Source organism: Rhopalosiphum maidis, chromosome 4, assembly GCF_003676215.2.
Source record: "Rhopalosiphum maidis isolate BTI-1 chromosome 4, ASM367621v3, whole genome shotgun sequence".
NCBI classification, from domain to species: domain Eukaryota; kingdom Metazoa; phylum Arthropoda; class Insecta; order Hemiptera; family Aphididae; genus Rhopalosiphum; species Rhopalosiphum maidis.
In genome coordinates, this window is record NC_040880.1 from 35,094,290 (window position 1) to 35,119,641 (window position 25,352).

The 25,352-nt window shown below is 25.7% G+C and overlaps 2 protein-coding genes across 2 annotated transcripts; both read right to left on the minus strand.

The window, feature by feature from the left end:
- Positions 1-920: 920 nt before the first annotated feature.
- LOC113548334 (cell division cycle 7-related protein kinase-like) lies at positions 921-3,735 on the minus strand. The gene is made up of 9 exons (XM_026949161.1): positions 3,447-3,735; positions 3,169-3,373; positions 2,726-2,819; positions 2,454-2,596; positions 2,256-2,388; positions 1,943-2,185; positions 1,681-1,852; positions 1,438-1,587; positions 921-1,337 (listed from the first exon to the last, which is right to left on the minus strand). The coding sequence occupies exons 1-9, from the start codon at positions 3,523-3,525 to the stop codon at positions 1,000-1,002; spliced, it is 1,557 nt and encodes a 518-aa protein (XP_026804962.1). The 5' UTR covers positions 3,526-3,735; the 3' UTR covers positions 921-999.
- A 4,734-nt stretch (positions 3,736-8,469) lies between these two features.
- Positions 8,470-25,062, minus strand: LOC113553489 (cytochrome b5-like). The gene is made up of 5 exons (XM_026956847.1): positions 24,816-25,062; positions 22,551-22,688; positions 11,928-12,056; positions 10,318-10,394; positions 8,470-8,685 (listed from the first exon to the last, which is right to left on the minus strand). Exons 1-5 carry the CDS (start codon positions 24,924-24,926, stop codon positions 8,607-8,609), a joined length of 534 nt encoding a protein of 177 aa, XP_026812648.1. The 5' UTR covers positions 24,927-25,062; the 3' UTR covers positions 8,470-8,606.
- Positions 25,063-25,352: the final 290 nt, after the last annotated feature.

The window sequence follows — 25,352 nt, forward strand, 5'->3', positions numbered from 1 at the left end:
GATTTTAAAAATAACAACATGTATACATCATTAAAATACCTACTGGTTACAAACTAGAACTAGGATTTATATTATTCAATGGTATTTTTTTTTTTCATTGTAATTTTAATAACTTGATTAGTTATATCCATGATACACCTTATATTGATAAACATTATCTATTTTTACTTTGAATAATATAATGTGTATAATTGCACATTTTAAAAATAAATTAAATTATTTATTATGGTATATTTAAAAGTAAGAGTAATTGATTATATATAAAAAAACACTTTATTAAATTTCCAATGAAATTATAAGATGATTTTTTTATAAAATTCTTTCACTTTAATAGTTTGGAAACTATCGGTAAATTCATAATATATTTGAATATATTTTTATTGAATATTTTAATAAATTGAAATGCATATCTTACTATTGAACATTACATATAAATCTTAGCACTAGTTACAACTATATGAAGATGATTATATAAACAATTTTACCATGTTGATGACATTTTTTTTAATTTCAATTCACAAATTATAAAAATTCAAGTTTAAGTTTAATTTGAATAAAAATACATTACTTCATTAATTTGCAATATTTTATATAAAATGTTCAACTTCAAATGTATATTAAACATTTAAAAATCTAAGTACATATTTGTATAAATCAAATGTTCAATTAATAATAATAAACGTGACTAGTTTTCTCTTAAATCTAATACTTACCATAAACTAAACATACACATTAATACATTATAAAAACTATACATACCTCGTTTAAAATTATTTCAAATTAAATTTTAAATAAAAATTGGAAATTAACAAAAAGAAATAACTACAAAATATTAATTCAATTTTTTTTTTCAAAATTTGTTCAGATAAATATAATTTAATGATGAATTTTTTTAATAAATTGAAGTTGAATAATTTTACATTTTGCAAAAGGTGCAATTAAAAATTTAAATTTAATAAATAAATAACAGTTAATTAAAATCATAAACTTTTTAAGATTTTAAATTTTCTTTTCATTCATTTTAAAGAATGGATGTTTCAATGCAATATCTGCCGTTATTCGTGTAACTGGATTCAAACATAACAATTTTTTTAAGAGATCATACGCAGGATAAGGAAAATTGTCAGCAACATTTAAGTAACAACTACAACTATCCGAAAAAACTTCACAGCCAGATAGTTGTATTGGTTTTGTACAAAAACTACACGTTTCCAAACCATTACTCGAAGAAACAGCAGTTGGATTTAAAGTTTGTACACTTGATCGATGACATAAAAGACGACAAATTGCTCGAAGATCAAGAGGAGGTTTTTGAACTTCACAAACAACATTGCGACCTGATGTAAATACAATAAATAAAATAGTTTTAAAAAAAATAATTACATTTATAACATTAAATAATTTTTCATGAATAAAATATTAAATGTTTACACTAACCTAACATTTTGGCTAAATTTTTAATAGCCCTATCTCCAAAAACAGTTATCATTTCAGCCAAACATGTAGAATCATTCTCTGCACTAAAAAAAGGATAACAACGGCTCATAGCAGCCAACATTATAACTCCGACTGACCAGATATCAAGAGCTAAAAACACATAAAATAGTTGAAAAATCATTTTATAATTTGTACACATTTTAAATCAAAAGATATTTATATAATTTTTACTTTACCACTTACCAGTATTTTGATATTTATATTTTAAAAGGACTTCTGGAGCTCGAAACCCGGGTGTTCCTGCTCGGGGAGCTTTCATTTCTGGTCTTTTTATACAAATATTACAAACTTTTAATTTCCCTACACAATCACATGTAAGGCGTTGCACTTTAGGAACAGTAAAACTATTTTTCTCCTTTTAATAAAAAAACACAATAAATTAATTAACAAAAAATTAAACAAGTATCAAGTATTCTTAAGTTATCTAAGTAAGAAATATACTAACGTGGAATAAGCTACTCATGGCACTTGAATTACTAGGATTATTATTCATAGGAACATCTAATTGTTTTTTAATGGGTGAATTCTCCTTTAGTAATGGTTCTTTAGGCATCATTAATTTAGTTCTTTTCTTTAAATTACATCCATGAGGTATAGAGTTGGTGTCGTCAGCTATGTTTTGAAGAATACGTTTCTGATATGAACTTAATCGTATGTTTCCAACAGAACTTGATCGTTTATGGTTAACCTAAAATAATTTAATTTCAATAACATTATAATTTGCATATTATTAACACCAATAATAAAAAATATCTTACATTTAGATCACAGCTTGAACTTATTTGTTTGTGAGAGGACGTATCAGGCTTATTATCAGGCAGACTTTTTATTTCCTTACGTCTAGTAGGGTTAATGTTAGTATGAGCTAGTCCAAAATCAGTGAGCATAAAACTACAACATTTAGTCACAAACATAAATATCATTAATTTTCTAAAAAAAAAAAATTTATTACTTACGTTGAAGTTGAACGGTTATACAAAAAATTGCTAGGTTTCACATCTCTATGAACAATATTGAAAGAATGTATCCTTTTTAATGCAATCAACAAGTTTTTAATGTAAAATCGCATTTCATTAGCATCCATTGTACATAAATAAGTCTAAAAACCCACAAATATTTAATTATCTATTAATAAGGTATGGTATATAAAACTACCATTAATATTTTGTTTAATTAATTTTATTTATACATTAATATACATCATATAATTTAAAGAACAAATAATTACCAATGGATGATCATGCTTGAAATAAGGCATAACCAAGCAAACAGAACTACCCATTCGTAATGAGGTTACTAATCCCATTACATTATCTTGTCCCCTGAAAATAAATTGAAAAATTATTAATGGCATCAAATTTAAAAAATATATACTGTGGTTTATATAAATACAAAAACATTCAATTTGATGAATAATTGAATTTAAAGGTAAAAGTAATGTGCATGATAATGGTCATATACAATTAAATTTAACTTTTAATCAGGTCAAATGAATATAATTAACATAATATTATTATACTGAAAATCATAAATCGGATGGCAGAGATAGACTATGATAAAAACGTCCTTATTATATTTTAAATCAACTGATCAACAAATAACACATAACTGTATTCCATAAACATATATAAGGTATAAGTTTAACTATGAAAAAAAATATTCGCTTCTCACCCAATCTTCAGTAGACAAAAGATTTCGCGACGTAACTTTTCCGGGTGTGTTGTTTGCTTGATGTGCTTGATGGCATACCGCTTCTTCTCAGCATCACCCCTTGCGTAGGCTAAATACACCTTACTGAACGTGCCAGCACCAATTTTACTTTTGATGACAAATGTCTCACGTAACTTCTTGAACGACTCGTCCTTCATCGGAGCCTCTGTAAACACGTCGACAATTAAATATGGTACTCGTAGGACTAAATAAAAGCACTATACGTTGTCTCTACGCACTTTTTTCAGACATCTCGCTGGTAAAATCCTTGTTATTACTGCTGCTGGTTACAAAAGTATCCAAATTTGCTGCCATCATAGTAGAGTCGAATGTAGATGAGTGCGAAGGAGCGCGAGCGAGTACGTGATTGTGTGTGCGAGTGCGACTGATCTCTTCGGGAGAAGAGAAAACGGTACCAAAAACGAGAACAGACACGATTTTTTCGCCGATAATTTGTTTAGAGCGCGAAATGAACCGTTCCCGCAGAAGACTGATAAAAATCGAGTTTTGGCTCCGAAAAATATCGTCGAAAAGGCGGCCAGGAAAATGTATGGTTAACTTGCTGTGTTGTTGTTGTTTACACCGGGAAACAGTGTGGCCACGGTCGCATGATTAAATGTACCTACTACAATCGCCACCAGGGAGCGCACCGTTCAGGGACGTAATTATGACAATGGTTGTATCGTTGTATGGTTGTCTTCATGGACATGGACATATTATAAACATTAATTGGTCTCGCTAAATTTTTTTACCTATTATACCTTATACCTTAAAATTAAATTTATTGGGTAAAATAATCCGTTTTTTAATTCATTTAGATAAATTTTTTGTTTAGTTACTCACGTAAACAATAATATTGCGTTGTTCTCCGAATGACATAATTTGTAAATCTGGCAATGCCTGTGAGGCGTAGAACCACAAAGTTTTATACATTAAATCACTGTAACTTGTCAGATAATCCGCACTTAAACTACTTAGAAAAATCCATAATTTCAATGAAAAATTTAAATATTAAAATATTATGCATAATGCATTTAATGCAACTATTTAGTAGTTTTAATCAAACATGGCGGGTTAAAATCAGTTTTAAATATATAGGAATTACTGAAACATAATATTTTCACATTTGCTAAAACACTGCGAAATAAGATAGAAAAAGTTGTTCAAGTAACCAATCTGCTCCATCATAAGTACAAATACCGATAAGCAATGGCAGATTTTTGAAAAGTTAATGCATATTACACAAAATAAGACTGAAAATAAATCGAATAATAGTATAATAATTATTATTTTTTTTTATTATTATTAATCTAGTCTTGAACTACCAGATTTATTGGAGGATTTATTTATTGTTTTACCATTTATTTTTTTGTAAAATTAAAATGTTATGTATTTTTATTAATAAATGAACTTTATTATTATATCATTAATACGATAGATGAAATTTATCTGGGAGTACCTATGCATAGTAATGTATACTCCACCGCAGTCGTTGTACCTAAGTGGTCTTATGATATATAAAATATTATACGTAATATGCCTGTATAAGATATTATATATTAATTATAAATAATTATTACTGTACTTGGAACTAAAAATATCAAATAAAAAAAAACCATTACCTACCTTTTTTGATAATAATAATATTATACATACCTATATCATATCATAATGCGATATTGCTCGACTGCTCTGTTTATTCGGCGCAATGTATATGTAATTTTACTACACTGATGCATAGATTATCAAATTGACTGTCCATAATGTAAAACGAATTACTTCAGAATAAGTTTGTTTTAAACTAAAGTAAATATAAATTATTTTAAAATTTGTTTAAATTTAAACTTAAGAATTTTATTTTTGCTTAGACCACTTAGGTCCTTCGCTGCAACCACCACTTTTCTCCATCTATCGACTGTCTCTACTTGTGACTATCGTTTCACCGTTCAGAAATTTCAAGTTATTGAACAATAATTACTAAACACTAACGGTTGAATAGTATTTAAAACAAGTTCTATTAGAGGTACTATTTCAAGCAGTATGTTTTTTTTTCCAAAACTACATTCGAATTACTAAAATTATCAATATTAATCACAAATTCAAAATTATCAATATGACAATATCCATCTAAATAGGTACCGATGAATTCTAAAACACCAAATCAACATAAATAAAAATGTTTCATTTAGGTATAATATATTCAATAAATAATAAATGTATAAAATAGTTATATCTTATATAACATAAAAAATATATTAATAAAAATACTTCTATTTCAGAATAGATAGACATAAAAAATAACAATTATTATAATTATTTATTATTATATTACTAGGTATTTTGGTATTTTATTACAATACTAATTGTTAGATTTACACTATTTATTTTAAATTGTTAAAAATAAAATGTATAAAATAACAAAAGTAATATTATCATTTTAATAAATTATTTGATTTGATTTAATTTACATGATATACGTACACGATGATATATTATAAGTTTATATATATATATATATGAGAATTCAGCCAATTTAGGTATACTGAAGTTATGGTCTCTGAGTTCTTCCTATAATAGCTTCATGTCTTGCAATAATAAAAGCTAATAGCAATCTTCATGAATGGCAGTATAAACTATATATTGACACGCTTTCGAGTTTCGACCAGCCGCAGCAGCTACGCGGGGCTACAACCTACAAAGTACAGGCATTCATCACGTCACCGTAACATCCAAATCTGTACGATTGCAGCCATCCACTCCACGGTTACCGGGCGGAGCTGCGTCGATGTCCAACTTCCGGTACCGGAATAAGGGCCGCTGTCTGATCGGCACAGAAAACGTGAAATCGATAATCAATGGCCAAAATTGTTTATTGTATAGGAATGCCATCAGTTCTCTTTCTCTTTTAAGTTTTAATGTCCATCTGTCCAATCATAGTAGATATAGTTTTATATACAAGTAATATCATGTATAGTTAATAATTATATTACTTATTAGACATTAATATTTTTTTTTATGTTTTTGTTTGATCATTAATTTGATACCTCTTCCCTTAATAGGTTGATCATCCGTCCGAACATCGGTCAAACTCTACATTTCTTTGACATCCAATCTTGCACATTACATCGCAGTACCTACATAACGTTTCAACCGCAATAAACACATAAAGCCTTAAAGATTCCCCGGAGATCCGACAAGAACCGACGTATGCATAGGTCTACCACAATATATATTATATATACCTTATTTACATATGAACAAGTCAGAATAATAGAGTACAATGAATACATATAGGTAGATAGAGATATTTTAAAAAATTGTCTTCAATTTAAGCATACAATTTGTATTATCAATCAGAAAAACGGGGCTCTGTTAAATAATGTTAGTATTCCCTACATGGTAGTGTAGCCATGTAGTCATCTGTAGTTGCGCTAATGAAGAGTATAAATATTTATAGATAGTGGTTGTAAATATATTTATGGAAATAAATAAGAAACTCGTTTTATTTTTAATAATTTCAAAACGTTTGACGACCTACATTACATCTTATTGCACTTTAGTATCTACTACCTAAAGTGATGGCTATAGTAGTATCTACTATCTACCTATACATTACTATACATTTTCAGCTAATACATTAAATCAAAATAAAGCCAATGATTAACTAAATAAAAAGTGCCCACTTATAGGTTATAAAATATAGGTAATGTTTATCAATTGAATCTAAATCATGGGCGGAACTCGCATTGACCCAGGCTAATTGGCTCCATATAATGTATACACTTGCTAAAAACGTATTATTTTAAATGTAATAAAATAAATTAGGTATGAATGCGAAAAACAATTGAGAAATGAATTATATGTAATAAATAGAATAGTTTAAACGTTAAAAATATATTTAGGTAGTATCTACTTCACATGTAAGATTTAAGTTTAAATTAATAGTGGTACAATTTTAAATTTATAAATTATAACATTTTAACATCAATAATTATTAATTACTTATGTTATACACTTATACATTTCACTACATTTTTTATTGTAATAAAAAACATTGGTGTTTCTTATCGCCCTCCACTCTTTCCTTTGGGTATGATAGGTGCAAAATGACTCTCATGAGTGACCTAGTCAAATGAAAATATCTAGTTCCGCCTATGATCTAAATTCTAAATTGTTGTCAAAAATGTAGAATATTTTGTACTTGTATTGTTTTTTTTTTATGTCTGTAGCAATCGTTCAGAGTACACATTCCCAGTAAACATAGCACGTATTATAATCTACATGTATCATAAGGATAACTTTGGTGTATGTATATTACCATACGTACCTAGTTATTATTCGTATAAAAATGGTATAATATACGTTGAAATAGGTTGATCGTACGTTGACAATAGGTATAAACTTATTCGTACATTTTTCGTTATAAAAATATGTTTATTTTACGTTGACAATAGGTATAAATTTATTCGTACATTTTTCATTGTAAAAATACGCTTTAACGGTTTATCTAAAACAAATTTCAAAATCTGGCAACCTTAATACATTACACTTATACAAATAATATTTATCATATAAAGTACTCGAAATATATACTACATTTATACGAAAAATATTCTATTCTTCAAAAACAAACTAACGTTACACGTAAAATATCACAAAAACGATTTCATACTTATGTAGAATATACGTTGTTTTAACATGTACAGCTAACGGATACTAAATGTTGAATATTTGTTAAATAGTCATCTTTTGACCTAAATTGATACCATAATTATACTATTTATCAACTTAACATCTAAATATCTAATAGTAACATGGACAAGATGAACTATCTTCTTTTTTATTCACCAATCATAGATTAATAATCTTTATTAATCATCAATTATAAATATTGCTAGCTTACATAGGCACATAACTAATTATAATTTGTAACTTCTTTAAAATAAATCATACAACTATCTAATATAAATTATATTAATAGTAATAGTTGATTAGAAATATTAAGATCAATAGATTTGAGGTAGTTTTAATTATTCAATTGTAGATATTTAAAAACACAGTGTGTATTTTCTTTAAGTATGTATATATTTTTTGAACATTCAAACATTAATAATACTAAATTCCAAGAATTACTAATTTCTACCATGTCTAACCATTATAAGTATGTTTAATCGGTCATATTAATTATAATATTTAGGTTTAATAGTTTTTAAACTATACAAATCTTTCATGTTTTGTGATTGTATTAATGAAAACATTATGTAAACAGTAAACACAGATTGGAATGTAGTTTAATGATTGACCACTGACAAAAAACACAAAAGACAATATTTGTGAGTTAACCCAAAATTTTGGTTGACAATAATAACTTTATGATAAACTTAAATGACTTTAATCTTTTATGAAGCAATAAAGTATCGGTAAACGAAGATAGCGAGCACTCCCATTGTCAAAGGCAGCAACCACGATTTCCAAAGACTAAAAAATAAAAAAACATGAATTATTATAATACAAATATATGGATATATCATAACTTATAAATAATAGTTTAAATTGATGAGATATGTATAAATATTGAAATTTTAATAAAATTAACATTGCTTTTCTATTAAATATTTTTAATAACTTTCACTTTATTTCAAATAAAATATTTAGTGTATTAGAACAAACTTTTACAAGAAAATTCTAAATTATATTAAGTTAATAACAAAAAAACCAACATAAACTTATAAAAATAAACTCAACAAACTTGTATTAAAAAAATATAATTAATATGTATATGTACATTAAATAGATTTTGATAACTTTTATCGTTTTTTTTTAACTAAAAATAAAAAATTGTCTTATATAATCACAAGTAGTCATTACCATAATATTATATTATAAAAAAAATATATGCTAAGTTATCAATAATCAATATCATTAGTTATTAAATAACACAGCAATTTTAATCAGTCATAAGTCTTAAATTCTTTCATAATATATTATAGAACTCGTAATGTGCTAAGAAATATAAATTATTATGAAACAAGAATTAATAATTTGAATAATTAAGAGGTCAATAATATTTTAGTTACAACTATATAACTATGCTACGACCCACAGAAAATGTTATTGTTTTTATTATAATAATAACTATAAGTTATTACTAATATAATATGGTAAATGAACAACTGATACTATTTTTAAATTCCATTCAAACTTAAATAATACGTATAAAATATAATTAAGCGATTATTATAATACAATAAATAATAATTTAATAAAAAATATAAACAAAATTAATTAATAAAAAAATGAAACTAATAATTTTCCTCAAAGCCTTAAAATAGTAGCAAATAGTAGAAAAAAACTATTTCACTAGTATTAACAAAAATTTTATAAGTACAATTTATAATTTATGTGAAAACATATAAATAATTTTAATTTTGTATACATATATTATGTGTCTATGTCAAAGAATTGTAAACAAGAGTATTGTATTGAATTGATGCTTAAGCTCCACCTACTATAATTGTAAATAATTATTTATTTAGAATGTACACTTAATTATAAGTTATAACATGTTAAAATGTTAAAGTAGAAATAAAAAGACATAATAATATCAAAACATAATTGTATGTACTATATAGTAAGGATATTATAGTTATGGCTTTTTAAATATAGATTTTTTTTAATTTACAATATTCTTAATTTTAAAAATGATAATATCAATCTTTAAAAAAATATGTATAAAACTTGTACACAAAAGATGAACTATTAATTCGATTTAGCACTTATTACTTATACTATATAATTATAATGAAAATAATTTATATTAAATATTATTAAGAAAAAAACATTAAGTAATAACATTTAAACTTTAATTTAACTTGATTCTTAACAACAAACAAACTATGTGGTTTGTTAACAATAAATTCAAACTATGATAGGTAAATAAATGTATATAACTATTAATATATTTTCCTTATTGATTTTAAAATGTAATGTAAATGCCTACTTACATTTCTTTATTAAGCATATTTCTTAAAATAAAAACTTAGTAATATTATTAAAATTAATAAAATAATAACCAAAGGTAAATTTAGTTTTTTTACACATCTTACTAACCTAAAATCATCTCCAGATGCACTTGACGATGCAGGTGTTGGTTTCTTCACGGGTTTCTTATTTTGTCTTTTATCCTCCTGTAATTAAAATATTTAAATTAATTATTCAACAATTAAAGTAATGTACAAACTTAAATTAATTACAACAATCAAGTATCTTTAGTACGATTAATTCAAAAATACAATTTGATAAATATGAATCAAATAAATAACATTTCAAAAATATTAATAGTATTAATACCAATGACTTAAAATACAAAAGGAAAAAAAATAGAGAGTATTACATACCTAAAATTTAAATATCAATGTATAAGCTATAAAAGTATAAATACTTAAAATGCACCTAATCCTTATATTTTTTTTATTGATTCAAATGGATAAATTATAAATGTTAATAATAACAATATTAATTGTAATTGTGTTTGTTAATTAATACAATTTAAATGAATTTAATATTTTTTATTAATTCATTTACCAAAAAGACAATTGTGTTAGAAAAATTATTACATTGAAAATATAAATAACCTAATAATTTTTTGTATGAAAAACATAATAAGCTAATTTTAAAGTAATACCAATAGATTATAGAGTAACATTTTGTCAACCTAAAGGTATTAGATGATAAAATTAAGATAGTTATTTAAAATTATATAATCAGTTTAGAATAATTTTAAGAACAAAAAGGCTTTTACATAATTTTAAAATTTCAATATTTTTTTGACAAATAAACTTAAAATAAGAATTATTTCTTTCAATGTCACGCCTACAGCATACCACTTTATACATATTATTTTTTAAATAAAACTAGGTTATAATTATTTAACTATTTATGATAAATAGGTTGGTAACATTTAAAAAATGTAATATAAAAGTATATATGTATTAGAATATACAACTACACATATATTACTAAATTAGTTATTGTTGTTTTTATCAGTAGTGGGGCAAACTTCCTTTATTTGCAACAGTGGCGAAACAAACGTGGTGTTTGATAATCGATCGCTTCTCGATTTTTTTTTAAGATTTAGTGGTGGTAGGTGCCAATATGAAAGTGACCATCAAAGCTAAGTATTAGTATTACTAGTACTAGTATTTATTAAAATGTATAGATTCTATACTATAGAAGTATATTATGTCTAATAACAATTGGTAGTGGGTAGGTAGATAAATTGTAAGTCGTTTATAGACTATTTATTGTTTGTTCCGTCACTGGTTTACGATATAACAAAAGTTAATTAACCCCTGTTACTTATTGGTAAAATTAGAAACTGAAATTAATAATATGATATTGAACCATTGTTGCATCAACTCAAGTTTACATCACCACAGAATATAACAAATCAAATAAATACATTAACATACCAACATCACTAACGATCCATAACTACTAAAAATTATCCAACTAACCAAATAATGTGTTTGAAATCAAGATAAGTACTCATTATAGGTATAAACCACCTAATAATATTTGTCCTCGAAATCAAAAAAACTACAGTTTAGAAACCAGTCGTATAATAAAAGTTTGCATACAAAGAGGAACTAGAAGTCTAGAACATTATCACTATCAGTACAATATTCAATATTGCATATGACTATGTCAAGGACACTTACTTCTATAAGTTCTCCAATCTTGTATTTTTGCATGACTTCGCGTGCGTCACTCGAGTGTCCAACATCTTCAAACTCCTCGGTTGCATCCTTGCCGGCTTGTTCCAACAGGACCTCTTCACCACCGGGGTGCTGAAAGCAAATAAAAGAACTCGGATTAAACAACGGATTAAAACCTATGGCTAGACGACGTGTACCCGGTGGAACACAACCGGGATGGACGTGACTACAACGGCGGTGGACGTACGTCGTTAAGAAATTCTGTGACGTCGTATATACAATCATTGATTACGATCCACGGATTTGTAGCGTTCGCATTTGCGGCAACCTCGGCCAGAGAGTATTTTTTCACTTCTTTTTCGGTCATCGTGACTTACGGATAACTGTTACACCGCGATTAGAGATACGATGGAATAGTGTGGAACACGAATGTGCGACGGGTGAAAAAACGAAAAATAAAAAACAAAAATAAAAACAAAACACTGACAACGCGACTGTAAAAATAATATTTTCTATGTATATTATAGAATATCGACTGCGAATTAGCGAACGAACGGTGCTCTGGCCGCGTAATGTCGGCAAGTACCGATTATTGTAATTACGTAGTTAAAACGGGAACGGGCAGTAGCCAACGACCAACGGAAATGCAGACTGAAATAGACACGAGTACACGACAACCGGAGTGCCGGGACCGGTATTCGTATTTGGTACACGGTATTGCGAAAAGGTGGGAGTGGTGAAAACTACGAGGTGAGGTGAATGTGCCGACCACTGCCGCGAATCGACGTCGCAGCGGTTTGTTGGTGTTTACGATTATGTGCGCGGATCGGCGGGCGATAATAATTTCCGGCTTTATCATCGAAATTGATAAAAACAAAAAGATTGGTAATACCGTTGATTATAAAAATGTTTAACAATATAATTATTGTAGTACAATATTTAATATTTTTCACAATCAATGGTAATGCTCCCCAGTTACCACGATTTAATTTAAGAAAAATGCCCTTATTGCAAATATTGAAATAATATGTCATTTAAAATTTTTAATTCTTAAATTGAGATGATCGCTTACTATGATGATCGACAAACATATTCAGTTTAAACATTAATTATCATTTATCATAGTCAACAACAATAATATTATCTTTGTTTATCTTATTTATCTGCGGCGGTAATGCTATAGGTACCTCAGAGATAACCACATTTATTAATATTACACAGCTGCATTATACTTGTATAAACTATACTTCTGTGAATCTGTGATAGCCGATATGTAGTTACATACTCATTAATTGTCGGGTTCTTTCTAAAGCACACTAGAGTTTATTCTGCGTATTTGGTAAAGCAAGATGCGCACTTGATAATCAATTTTAGCATAATTGATTTTTTATACTTTATTGTTATATTATTGAGATAAGACGCCAATTAGTTGTTTTTATAGGTATTAATATGTTTTTAAATTTAAAAATAATATTAACTTGTTTACTGTTATATACGCTTGCAAGGCAAGAGTCCAGTATATTGATGAATATTTTATTAGTACTATTAAACCTGTTGCTAACCTTGGTTGTAAGGTAATTTGTAATGCTAATATTAGAAATACATTTGAAATTTTGGGTAATTATTTAGATTTAAAGATTTAATGGAACATATTAGATTAGAAGAAACAACAAATGCCATTGCCTAAATTGGTGCAACATTTATCTGGGTCCAACGAGTTCCATCAGTTTGTACGTAGAATTGTAGAAACGGAAAATTAATATATTTTTTATTAATTTTAACATGCCTGCTCTTCAAAATTGGGATCCAAGACCCAATTTTGGTTAAATCAAAATAAGTTTCGCATTAAATAAGAACTTAGCTATCTGCTGAAGTCAAAGAACAAAAATGGTTTAGTAGGAATACTAGGAATTGTATGGAAGTTTCGAAAAAAAAATATCTAAAGATCAAGAAAATGAACTGAAAAAAATTTAAAAAAGAACGTTTTAACAATGTGCTGTATTATGTAAATTACGAAAAAGTAAAGGTGGACACTGACACATTGTCCAGTCTGGAAATTAAATAAAATAAAATATTTTAAACGTGAATGTTTATTATATTATTTCTTATTACCTACTAGGTTAAATTTTAAATTATTCCATCAAAAAGCTAAAAATTTTATCATTTTTAACTATAATATCTGATATTTTATTTCAAGATCATAGTCTGTAGCGTCATTTAGGGGGAGGGGTGACAGGGTAGGCATTTCCGGGCCAGGTATGTGCTAGTTTTGATTTGTCTTGTTTTATTTTTTGTAAATACCTTTATAACCATATTTGGCGCAAATAGGACAGGAATTGGGGTAAAATTCCCCTTAAAATAAGTCATCATAATCATCATATAGTAGCTAGAATTATGTATAGTATACAATCAGTGACGGATCCAGAGGGGGACGATCGCCCCTCCCGTTCTCTCAAAATATAGTTTAAGTCCCTAATTTTAGTTTTTGACGTAATTATACTTCAAGGGTAACAAAATTATAGTGGTATATTTTTTTATTACTATTATCTACTATAAAAAATATTTTTTTTTTGTTCTGTACGAAACTGTGGAAAGTAACATATGTATGTACCTAAATAAATACTTAATCAAGATGAATGTGTGCCCTTTAAAAATCGTCCCTGTTATCTTGGTCTGAATCCGCCCTTGTATACAATGTATACTCAATGTTATAATAGGTAAATATTGAGTATCCCTCTACACATTATATAATATATATTTATTATTTAGTCATTGTTATTTCAAAGAAATGTGTTATTTATGCCTAGAGTAATCCCAGATAGCCGTGATAGTAATTAATAACTACTAGTTACTAACCTACTATGTATAAAATGATGTAAGAAGGCTGTTTGTATTGAGATAAAAATGTAATTGTAATATAATTGTTAGCGAGTGGTTTTTTTTATTATTATGGGCTGGTCAAAACTTTTGCCCCGTCTCTTAAACTGAAATTACGGCACTGTCGGCACTGATCATAGTTTTATTTTGATGGGCTTATTTAAATTAAGTGCTTAATTGATTGAAATTCTTAGAATAAGCGGTATCTACTTATATTTCATATATTTTAGTTGTATAGTTAATAATGAGTAGTGACTATTTGTTTAGCGAGTCTACAGTATACACTCTGACACTCATATATATACTAATATTATATAATCAAATTATACCATATGTCCATAAATATAAAAAAAACACTATTAGGCATTTTTTTTTTTTATGTTCCTACCATAGTTACTACCTACATAACTATAAGAATCGGCAGTATAAAATATTTTTTAGCACGTTACATGTTAGTTGTAACTACTTACTACTAACTTATAATGCCGTATCGGTAGTTGTGTATTTCATTTTGTCTAAATGTCCGTTGCATTATTAGTATATTCATATTATTATCCTGGTTTACCGTGGACGAGCAAAAAACGCAGTTCTATTGCGCACTACAGAAATCTTACTACTTAAATACTATCTAGTATCTGATGATTTTGATGCTTACCTACATTTTTCATTACATTATATATTAAGTTATAATAATACTTGTAGGTATATAATGCCATTGTCGCGTTAACAACGCAGGACGACTGCGCAGTACGCACTCGTTTCGATCCCCTCCAACCCACCGCCGACAATTAGGTGGGCTGCCCTTGACTTCTTCGGACCGATGAATGATGATGCGATTTTAGACCTCAGTAAATAGTAGTACGAAATATGGTTTATTTATCAATTGATACTTGATGTTTGTGATTATAACTTTATCAACAACTAATTGTTGCTACAATATACCTACTATAGTACTATAATAGTAATATTAGTACCTATATCTATATTATAACAATAATTAGAGTTAAGTATTAGTTACTTAGGACGACTACAAGTTGGCTCCCGAGTTTTGTCTACAGGTAACATAGAGTTGGTTCCCGTAAGCTTTCATGATAATACAATCTTGATAAATTAACTTTTCAAATCATTATGATACATTCAATCAGCAACAATTTCCTTTCCATTTTATACAGACTTGGAACTGTTTAGAATTATCATAGATACATATATAAAATATTTCATACTTCACACAGTTCAAACAGAATACCTAGGTATGGTTAAAAATGTTGGTCAGTATAATATATTTATACTATACACTATATGCATATTGCTCAATACTCAATAATAATAATGAAGTGAAACTCAACAATTACTACTAGCTATAAAATTATATTTACAAACTTTCCCAGGTATCGTAAAACCTAAAAAAAATATAAGATTATCGATTTGTACATATTTTTTAATAGTTGTATACTGGACAGTAATTTTATTTGGGAACAAATTCGAACAGTTGTATACTGTAAAGTAAATTTTTCGGAAATCAATTCGTGTACTTTATTTGACTATAGGAAACCAATTCCGCATTACCCCCTACTTATCTACTTATTAAACAATATATAAATTAAAATTGATAGTTTTTCATGAATCAGCTATAATCAACATGTATGAGATGAAAAGTAAAAAGTAACCTATTTTTTTATTATTATTATTATTTAATGAGATTTCAACATAAATTATAATATATTGACAAATACATATCATTAAAATCAGACATATAATATATATGAACTATAAAGAAAAATAAATAAATAAAGCTCAGACTACTAAATTTGGTGGCCTGATTGGAGAATAAAACTAATTTTGTGTATAATCAGACTTCAAAGGCATATTTATGGGGAGCTGAGGGGGCTTCAGCCCCCTCCAAAATCCAGGAAATATTTATTAAGTCTGCTTATTATGTCCTATCATTTTTAAATTGTAGAAGTGCAATATAATTAAAAATACTACTGCCCCTAAAAAAATTTCTAAATACGCCCCTGTCAGACTTTCATTATTATTTGAAAGAGCGTTGACGAGGAAGAAGTTGATTCCGAAAGGGAAAAAAATGGCTTTAAGCTGAGCTCTTTGGGGAGAGAGGGATGAACAGTTTAGGAGCAGGTGTTGGAAGGCAGAGTAATCTTCTCCATAGCTCGGTAGGGAGTAATAGGAGCAACTGCAGTTGAGTACTGCAAGTTTAAATGAGTGATGTGGTAGTAGGCTGTGGCCTAAAGTAACCTATAGGTCATAAGTTTACTGTTTACTACACAAATTATCTTGTTGAATCTATTGCATAATTGATATCTGTTTTAGGCCTTTGATTTGTATAATAGATATATTTATTAATTATATCTGATTTTGCACGACGATTCCCGTGACAAATTTAATTAAAAAATTAAACATTGCCATTTATTAATACATATTTAATAAAGTCAATACAGATCATAATATACATACATACATTTAAATATTTTAAAATTAAGCTATTCAATATTCAAACAGAAATACAGAATAAACATCTTTAACTTTTAATTCCTAATTTATATACTAGTTGTGAACTGAGTGATTATTTTCAAGCATTCGAGTTAAAAACTCACTTTATTAAAAAATAATAAGAAATATTTTTGGAAATATTTTTTTAGAATGGTTTGGCACAAGTATACCTAACTATTCTGCATAATATTGGTTCACTGCTGGTGACCTAATTGATCATAAACTTTTTAAAAAATAATTAAGCAAATTTGTCGACTTATTTAAGATTCAAAGTCTATTATAGAAATATTAAAGAAAATCTACACAGTTGAACATAAGAAATGCTATAATGTTCCTATTTGAATAATAATTAATATGTGTTTATTATTAGAATGAACTTGAATATTTGATATTATGTAAAACAACTCTGGGACTGTATTATACAACATATCTATTAGTTTAAAAAATTACAATAATTAGGTATGAATTAAAAAAACGATTGCATGGGTATATACGACGTAATAATGACCTCTTAGTGAATAATAATAGTAAATAATTAGGCTAGGTAATTTTCTATTGCTAAATTAAAAATATACTTAGTTAAAAAAAATCATTTTTATTTTTTATTTCCATAAGAAAAATAAATTGTCAATATTTTATAATATAAAAACTAGTTGAAAACTTTTATATTTTATTCTATACTTTAATTTTAGTTAGAGGTTTATAATTTCAAAGTATAACTTAAAAGCCCATTATGACATTGAATACTGTGCAACGCTAAAAAAATTCTATGCTCAATCATAACTTAGGACACTTAAATTACTTAACCTAAATTTCCCACACTACTTCGCTCATCTAATCTTTAAATTTTGCAATTATCTTTAACTAATTAACCACTGTCTACTTGTTTGAAATTCAATTTTTGAATATTTGAAGTTTCAGAAACGTATTTTACTTAGAACTACGAAATTTAAAATGTAAGCTGTAGTTCAAAAAAGTATAAGATAAAAGTTTAGTTATACCATTAATTGGCGTTCCTTCGTCCATTTTAAATAATATGTATATTTCAATAACATCCACACTATACCTTGATTGGTTCGTATGTCTCGTTGACTGGTCTTCTAAGTTGGAAGTTTTACCTTGGTAAAAAAAAAATATTTTTGATGATACCATCGCAAACTAATCCTCTCAGACACAGATTAATGGGTTAAATATTGAACATTGAAATCGGTCTGTGGATTTAAAGGTTGTAATTTGGAATTTAACGAGTATATTTAAAATTAGCGCCTACCAAAACCCGGGTTGATGTATAAGGTACATCATATCATATTATCATCATATAGAAATGTTTCAATAGATTAGAATATTAGATGGATAGCGGTAAGAAAAATATAGGTCAAGTACGTTATGTACTTTTCAGGATAGATAGTAAGATACAATTTTGGAAGTTTTTTAATAGTACCTATAAGACTATACATGAGAATATAAAGCTATATGTATGTATGAATTCAATATAATAACAGATAATTCAGATGAAAAAATAATTTTAAGACTATTACAATTTGTTAAGAACTAAATATTGATATATATATATGTATAAGTGTAATCATAATACATTCTAACATAGTAATACGTTCTTGTAATACCTACTTCCCACAAGACCATATCAAAATAACATAATTAACTATCATTTGTTTTTATTTAAATATAATTTGGAAAATGAAAATATTTTATATTATAATTTATAATCTCATAGAGGAATGTAGGGTAATATAGATACTAATATAATAATATATACGATAAAAACTATAGTTTTGGAATAATGTGATTTTATTAGTGTAATAAACCACCGTCGTACTCGTATAAATCTAAATGTCTTGGCCTAGAAATAAGATTCAAAGAGAATATTGGCTGAAATCTTTATAAAATAATATTATACTTGTATAAATTATTTTTAGTTTCGACAAAAACGTCGAATATTTCAATAATTTTAACTTATAAATAATATATTATATAAAGTAAGGTAAAAGTTTAGAGCACCTATAATAAAATGTAAACACAATGTTTAATTTCAAATTAACTAGCATAATACATCAATGTATTTTCATAAATGTAGAGTATTACATGATTATTAGGTACCTCCTTTTAGTGACCAAGTTCTATTCGCGAAGGTCGAATACCAAGGCTACTTAATAGTTAATTGCCTAAATTAACGGTGTTTCAATTGTATGAGTTATGACGTATTGACTTATTATACGTATATCTATGTTATATACTTACTAATTACTTATGTGTTTAGTTAATATATAATCAACCCTTTATTTTTTTTAATATATATTAAAATATTTTTGTACTTATGCTATAAGTATGAATAATTATTAGAAATTTATGAAATAAAAATTTAATCATTCATTCGTATATAATAATCATTTACAAAGTTTAATTAAAAATTATAAACATATGTAAAATTAGTCGATAATATTTGTATTATAATATATACCTATATTATTTATTTTGAATATTTCATCACTCGTTGGTTCAGAAAAATCTTTAATTTAGAGGGTGGAATATGTCGATTTTTTAAACAATATTTATTTCATTATAATTAGATACGTTTATTATTATTATTATTATTATTATTGTCAATATACATTTAACTATTTAAGAATTTGACCTATACAAGTTAACAATGATATATACAATAATACAATATACATGATATATTAATATTATAATCATCAATAATATATATTGTAATGTATAATGTATGTAAAGTTTTAACAGTTTTAGGAAAAGAATAGTTTAACACGCAGTATTAATGTATTACTATAATAGACAATAGTAATCAGTAGTATAAACAAATAATGAAATATGAGTCTGACGTACATTTCATCATTGATCTTTATAATATACAGAAATCTTACCATACAAAATTTGTATAATTTTTGCTTTAAACATTTTATTACTAAATTTTGTGTTTTCGATAAATATTGCATCTAATACAACACGAAAAAATAAGTTATAAAAAAATTACTTATCTTTTAACTAAATATTTTGAAAATATCATTGTGTAGGTATAGAAAATAATAATTTAAGTAATGACCATAAATTAACTGTTTTGAATTTTTATCGAAAATATTTTTCAAATAATAACAAAAATCTCTTGAAGAGAAATCGTTCCCTATTTTAAGTGGGAATATCAATGTCGTCAAAATTTATACTTGAATTACTCATAAAAATATATAAGATGAATTTATGACACTTAAATTTTTAATGACCATGAAAAATCGCATGGAAATATTGTGCTACATTTTAAAAACTTATGTGCACAAATTAAAAGTTTTAATAACAATATAATTAACATATTTTTATGATTTTGATAAATTTCGTAAACATTTAAACTTTAAATGTTAATGAAAAAAATTGTGATTATATATTTTGGATATTTTTTAGTTGCAGTAAAAATAACTTATAATGAACGTTATATTGTATTAAGTTTTCAATGTTTTTTGCTAACAAACAATTTATTACATAGAAAAATTAGAAAAATAAACCTCTTTAAGACTATATAAATTGTACAAAGAAAACCAAAATATTTTGAAAATTATGATATAATATTCATAAAATGTTAATATAATTAATATTTTATGGAAATGACTATAATTATTCATTATAGAATTAGGTACAATAAAAAAAAATTTAATGTTAATTTTTTGCTTTTGCAGATTATTTTGAAAATGATTACGAATTATTAATTTTGCCTCACTAAAAAGACTAACTATAGTTAGATCTATAATAGATTCAATTTTCTACCAGAAACTATCCTTGAAGAGTTGAAGATTGAAATATTTGAAATACCTACCACATCATTGTAAAACTAATATATTTATTCCTCTGCTCAGAATTTAAAATATAATTACAAATGTACGATGAACATATTATTTTGCATCATTAGTTAAGTTATTTCAATTATTCAATATGTGCGGTATACTATAATAAATACTTTATCAATTGCCTATCACGATAAGTTATAATATGAATGATCGATTGATGTTACACCGCTGAAGTATATAAGTTAAATCAATTGGTAAACTTTGTTTTTATAAATTGCAAACATGAATTAATTATATAGAATATAGTGGTTAAAACAAAAATATAATGATACAATTTAAAATATTTTAGTACGTCAGACATTTCAATATATACATTTTATTTTTAAGGGTATACTCATTATGGTTAATTTAAATACTCAATAGATAATAATTTAGTTACATATGACATATAATTTTTTATAGGTATTTATATAGTACATACCACACTATTATATAATTTGATAAAACAGAGCTTATATTTTTTAAAACCATTATTATTTAAGCTTCTTAAATATAAACAAACATCTAACAACAATTTTAAATATAATTTAAAGGATTTTAATGTATAATAATCAAAAATCAATAAAATATTGTATATTATTGTTGTAATATAATTCATCTTTATAATGCTTAACACAGCATACAGACGACAGACCTAAAGTTTGATTGTTTACCACGCAAGTAAAATAATAATTTGAAGGTTCTATGGTTCTCCATATAAAACCATATGGCATGTATATATCCGTTTATCATTCACTTAATTTAAATTAATTATGTATTAATATAATAATATTAAATACTAAATAGTAATAGTTTAATATTTCAGCCCAAGGACCATTAAATACTTAATTACAGTCATAAAAATACGGTTGAAGCAATGACAATGATATTTTGGTCAATAATAAATTATCAATGCGTATGCACAGATAGTTATTATTAAAGAATATATTTCATAAAAAGAAAACATACTGAAATATTTAATTTTAGTAATTAAAAATATTTATAAAAATACTGAGTAACAAAGACAAGAAAAAAAATGATAATATATTATAAAATAAATAAAATTGTAATAATACTTAAAAGTAATAGTGTTATGACTTAATGACGTTAAATTCGGTGTAATTAAAGATATTTTAGATATGTGCAATATGCATATTAAACAATATTAGAATAGTGGTGATGATGAAATTGATGATCGCTATGAAAAAGATAGCAATTTTCTTTTCGTGGCAAAAAAATTATTGTAACTTGTAAGACTGTGTTTATTTAATAAAATAAAATAATAATAAAATGTAATATAAAACCTATTTTCATACATTACATTTAAGCATAAAAACTATAAAATCATATTTCTTCCAAATAAATACATAAACCTTATATAAAAACTCACTTCATCTTTTGAAGACAACTTTCCTATTTTTAAATCGTTCATTAATTTGTAAGCTTCATCTGAGTGTCCAATACTATCGAAACATAATGTTGCATCTGTTCCTGCTGCTTCGACAAGAACTTCTTCACCTCCCGGGTGCTAAAATCATAAGTTGACCATGCTTATATATATATTTTAATAATACTGGTATTTAATTATATTATAAGTTAAATTAACTCATAATTCTTACAAAAAAGTCAATTAAGTAAAATTAAATTTTTCATGTGGTATCACAGCAACTAAGGCGGTAATTACGAAATATTACTTCTTCCTTAGTTGCATTATTGTACAAAAATAGCAAGAAAATTATAAAAAAATTAGTAATGAATATTGTATTTATATATACAATATTATGTATATGTTATGGTGGCTTATATATACATTAATATTTATATATTTTTACACATATAATAAACAAAATAAATAAATATATTTATTTTATTGTAAAACTATTTACCTACACATTTTAATTTTATATGCACTTTATATTCTTAAAAACATATTTTTATTTTTTATTTACAAAATGCAATAATAACAAATTATTATCTATACTTACTTTAATAATTTCCATGTATTATTTACTATAGTAATCATTTAACGTATAAATAACTTGGAACTATTAAGACATCGAAATGCAATTTTAGATTGTAAATTATAATAATATTCACTATTCAGTATACTTAAACTTGATAATATTAAAGCGAGTAATTTGCCTATTGGTTATACAATATCTGCAGTGGGAGTAGGGCTTAGGTATATGCAATATATCCAATTATATTTTTATTCGTTTATTCTAATGGAACACTTAAATATTACTGTTATAATTTAACTTGGGTCTTGATTCTTCCTCACTGATCGTAGAGTTAACCGGCAACCACTTAGTAATGATTTAGATACATGTAGAGTTCTTAAAAGGATTTATCTACTGCTAAATAATAAATTACCTAACAGAATAATTAATAATACATTATAATTAGGTTAACCAAGAATAATAGTCAAAAAGGAAGAAATTAGAAAGATATTATATATTAAGATAATATGAATAGAAATAATATAACGATTGAGTTAGCATTTAACAAATAACGGTAAAAAGGCTTTCTTTTAGTAGCTCAGGTTCTATTTAGGTTATTTAGCTGTCCAAGAAGAATTTATACATTCTACGACCTATGGAAATAATAAACATTTAGAATAAGAATAAATAAATGAACTATATAATACAATACTGTATGTAATGTGTAGGTAACGGTGAGAAGGAAGTATGTTCAATATATTCACTGATGAACCATAAATAATCTAGAATATAGAAATCAAATCAAGGACGTATACAAGGGGGTGATGTAGGGGTCAGATCCCCCCCCCCGTTGGATTTTTATTATTTTTTTGTTTTTGCTTACATTATGTAGTATGCACTAAAATGCAATATTTTGTGATATTATAATCTATCGAGCTATTGAATTATGAAAATTTTCTCAATACTAAATACCATTATAATTTTATTTTATTTTATTTGTAACAAAGTAATGTTTATTTATTCGAAATGTTCAATAACGACTGTTTCTATTTTATTATAGCATATCTTATTGTTTATAAAGACAATACTTTATGTATAATAATATGTATGTATGCTCGACTAAAAGTAATTTTTGCCAAAAATATATTTATTATACTATTAGTATTTAATTATTAAAATATTATATTATTATTATTATTAATTTTTTAGTCAATATCACTTTGTAAAACAATGTGATTAATTTCATAGTGAAATGAAAATAGATTAAAATTAATATTCGTATTTTGAAAATTTTATAACGTAAAAGTTTAAAGTCCTAACGAATAATATTTTTGAATTATAACAAAATAATTTACATCGTTATTAATCATTAAATTTTGTCCCAATTTGAACTTTAAATACTAAATACACGTTGAACGCTGGCTGATTTTTATTCCTTGTGTTTACAATACATAAACAAGATTATTTCTTACTAAATAGGAAATTATTAATAGTTATTTTCATTAAATAATCTGGAGCTTGTGCCCCTTCTTCCAACTAAATTTATCAAACTCAGATTATGTTTGTAAATTGCGCATATTTGTTTTATAATATGTCACCCAACTAAACTATCTAATAATATATTATATAATTTAGTGACTTCAGTTTTCATAAAATAATCAAAATAATAATATACGAGTATAATTTATGATTAATATTATGATACCGGTACTCACCACTGTAATAAAATTTGTAATATCATATACATTTCCATGAATGCTGATCCAAGCATCGCTAGTAGTTTTATGATTGGATACTGTGGTAGGAGTGTAACAATGTATAGACATGTTACAAAATTCTTATTATCAAATGTACCTTATTTATATTAGGTAACAAAGTTATAAAAACACTAAAAATTAACTATATATTTAAACAACATATAATATTACTCATTTAGAAATTGAATTTGCTGTGTGGCACTATGCTAGCTACTAACAAATATTGCATGTTAACATCAAATCATTTGAATACAATGTACGAGTTTAGGAAGTGTCGATCCTCAAAACAAAGCATAGAATATACATAAAATTATATGTTTCTGTGCTGAAATATAGTAGTACCTATATAATTACTAAGCATAATGTTGTATACATTATGGTAAGTACTTAATAATATAATTTATTATGTAAGCCGTTGGGTTGATATCAAACTATGTGAACCGGTATAATTAATTAATTACGAATTATATAATAATAATCACCAAAACAATTTAA

Bases quoted from the DNA above. Each gene is read 5' to 3' on its own strand.
- LOC113548334 (XM_026949161.1), bottom strand. From the start codon at position 3,525: ATGATGGCAGCAAATTTGGATACTTTTGTAACCAGCAGCAGTAATAAC. The intron at 2,820-3,168 runs GTGAGAAGCGAA...ATTTATTTTCAG, and splicing joins TTTTGTCTACTGAAGATTGG to GGGACAAGATAATGTAATGG. The intron at 2,186-2,255 runs GTAAGATATTTT...AAATTATTTTAG, and splicing joins GTTCAAGCTGTGATCTAAAT to GTTAACCATAAACGATCAAG.
- LOC113553489 (XM_026956847.1), bottom strand. From the start codon at position 24,926: ATGTCTATACATTGTTACACTCCTACCACAGTATCCAATCATAAAACT. The intron at 12,057-22,550 runs GTGAGTTTTTAT...ATTTGCTTTCAG, and splicing joins AGTTGTCTTCAAAAGATGAA to CACCCCGGTGGTGAAGAGGT. The intron at 10,395-11,927 runs GTAAGTGTCCTT...TTTTAATTACAG, and splicing joins AGATTGGAGAACTTATAGAA to GAGGATAAAAGACAAAATAA.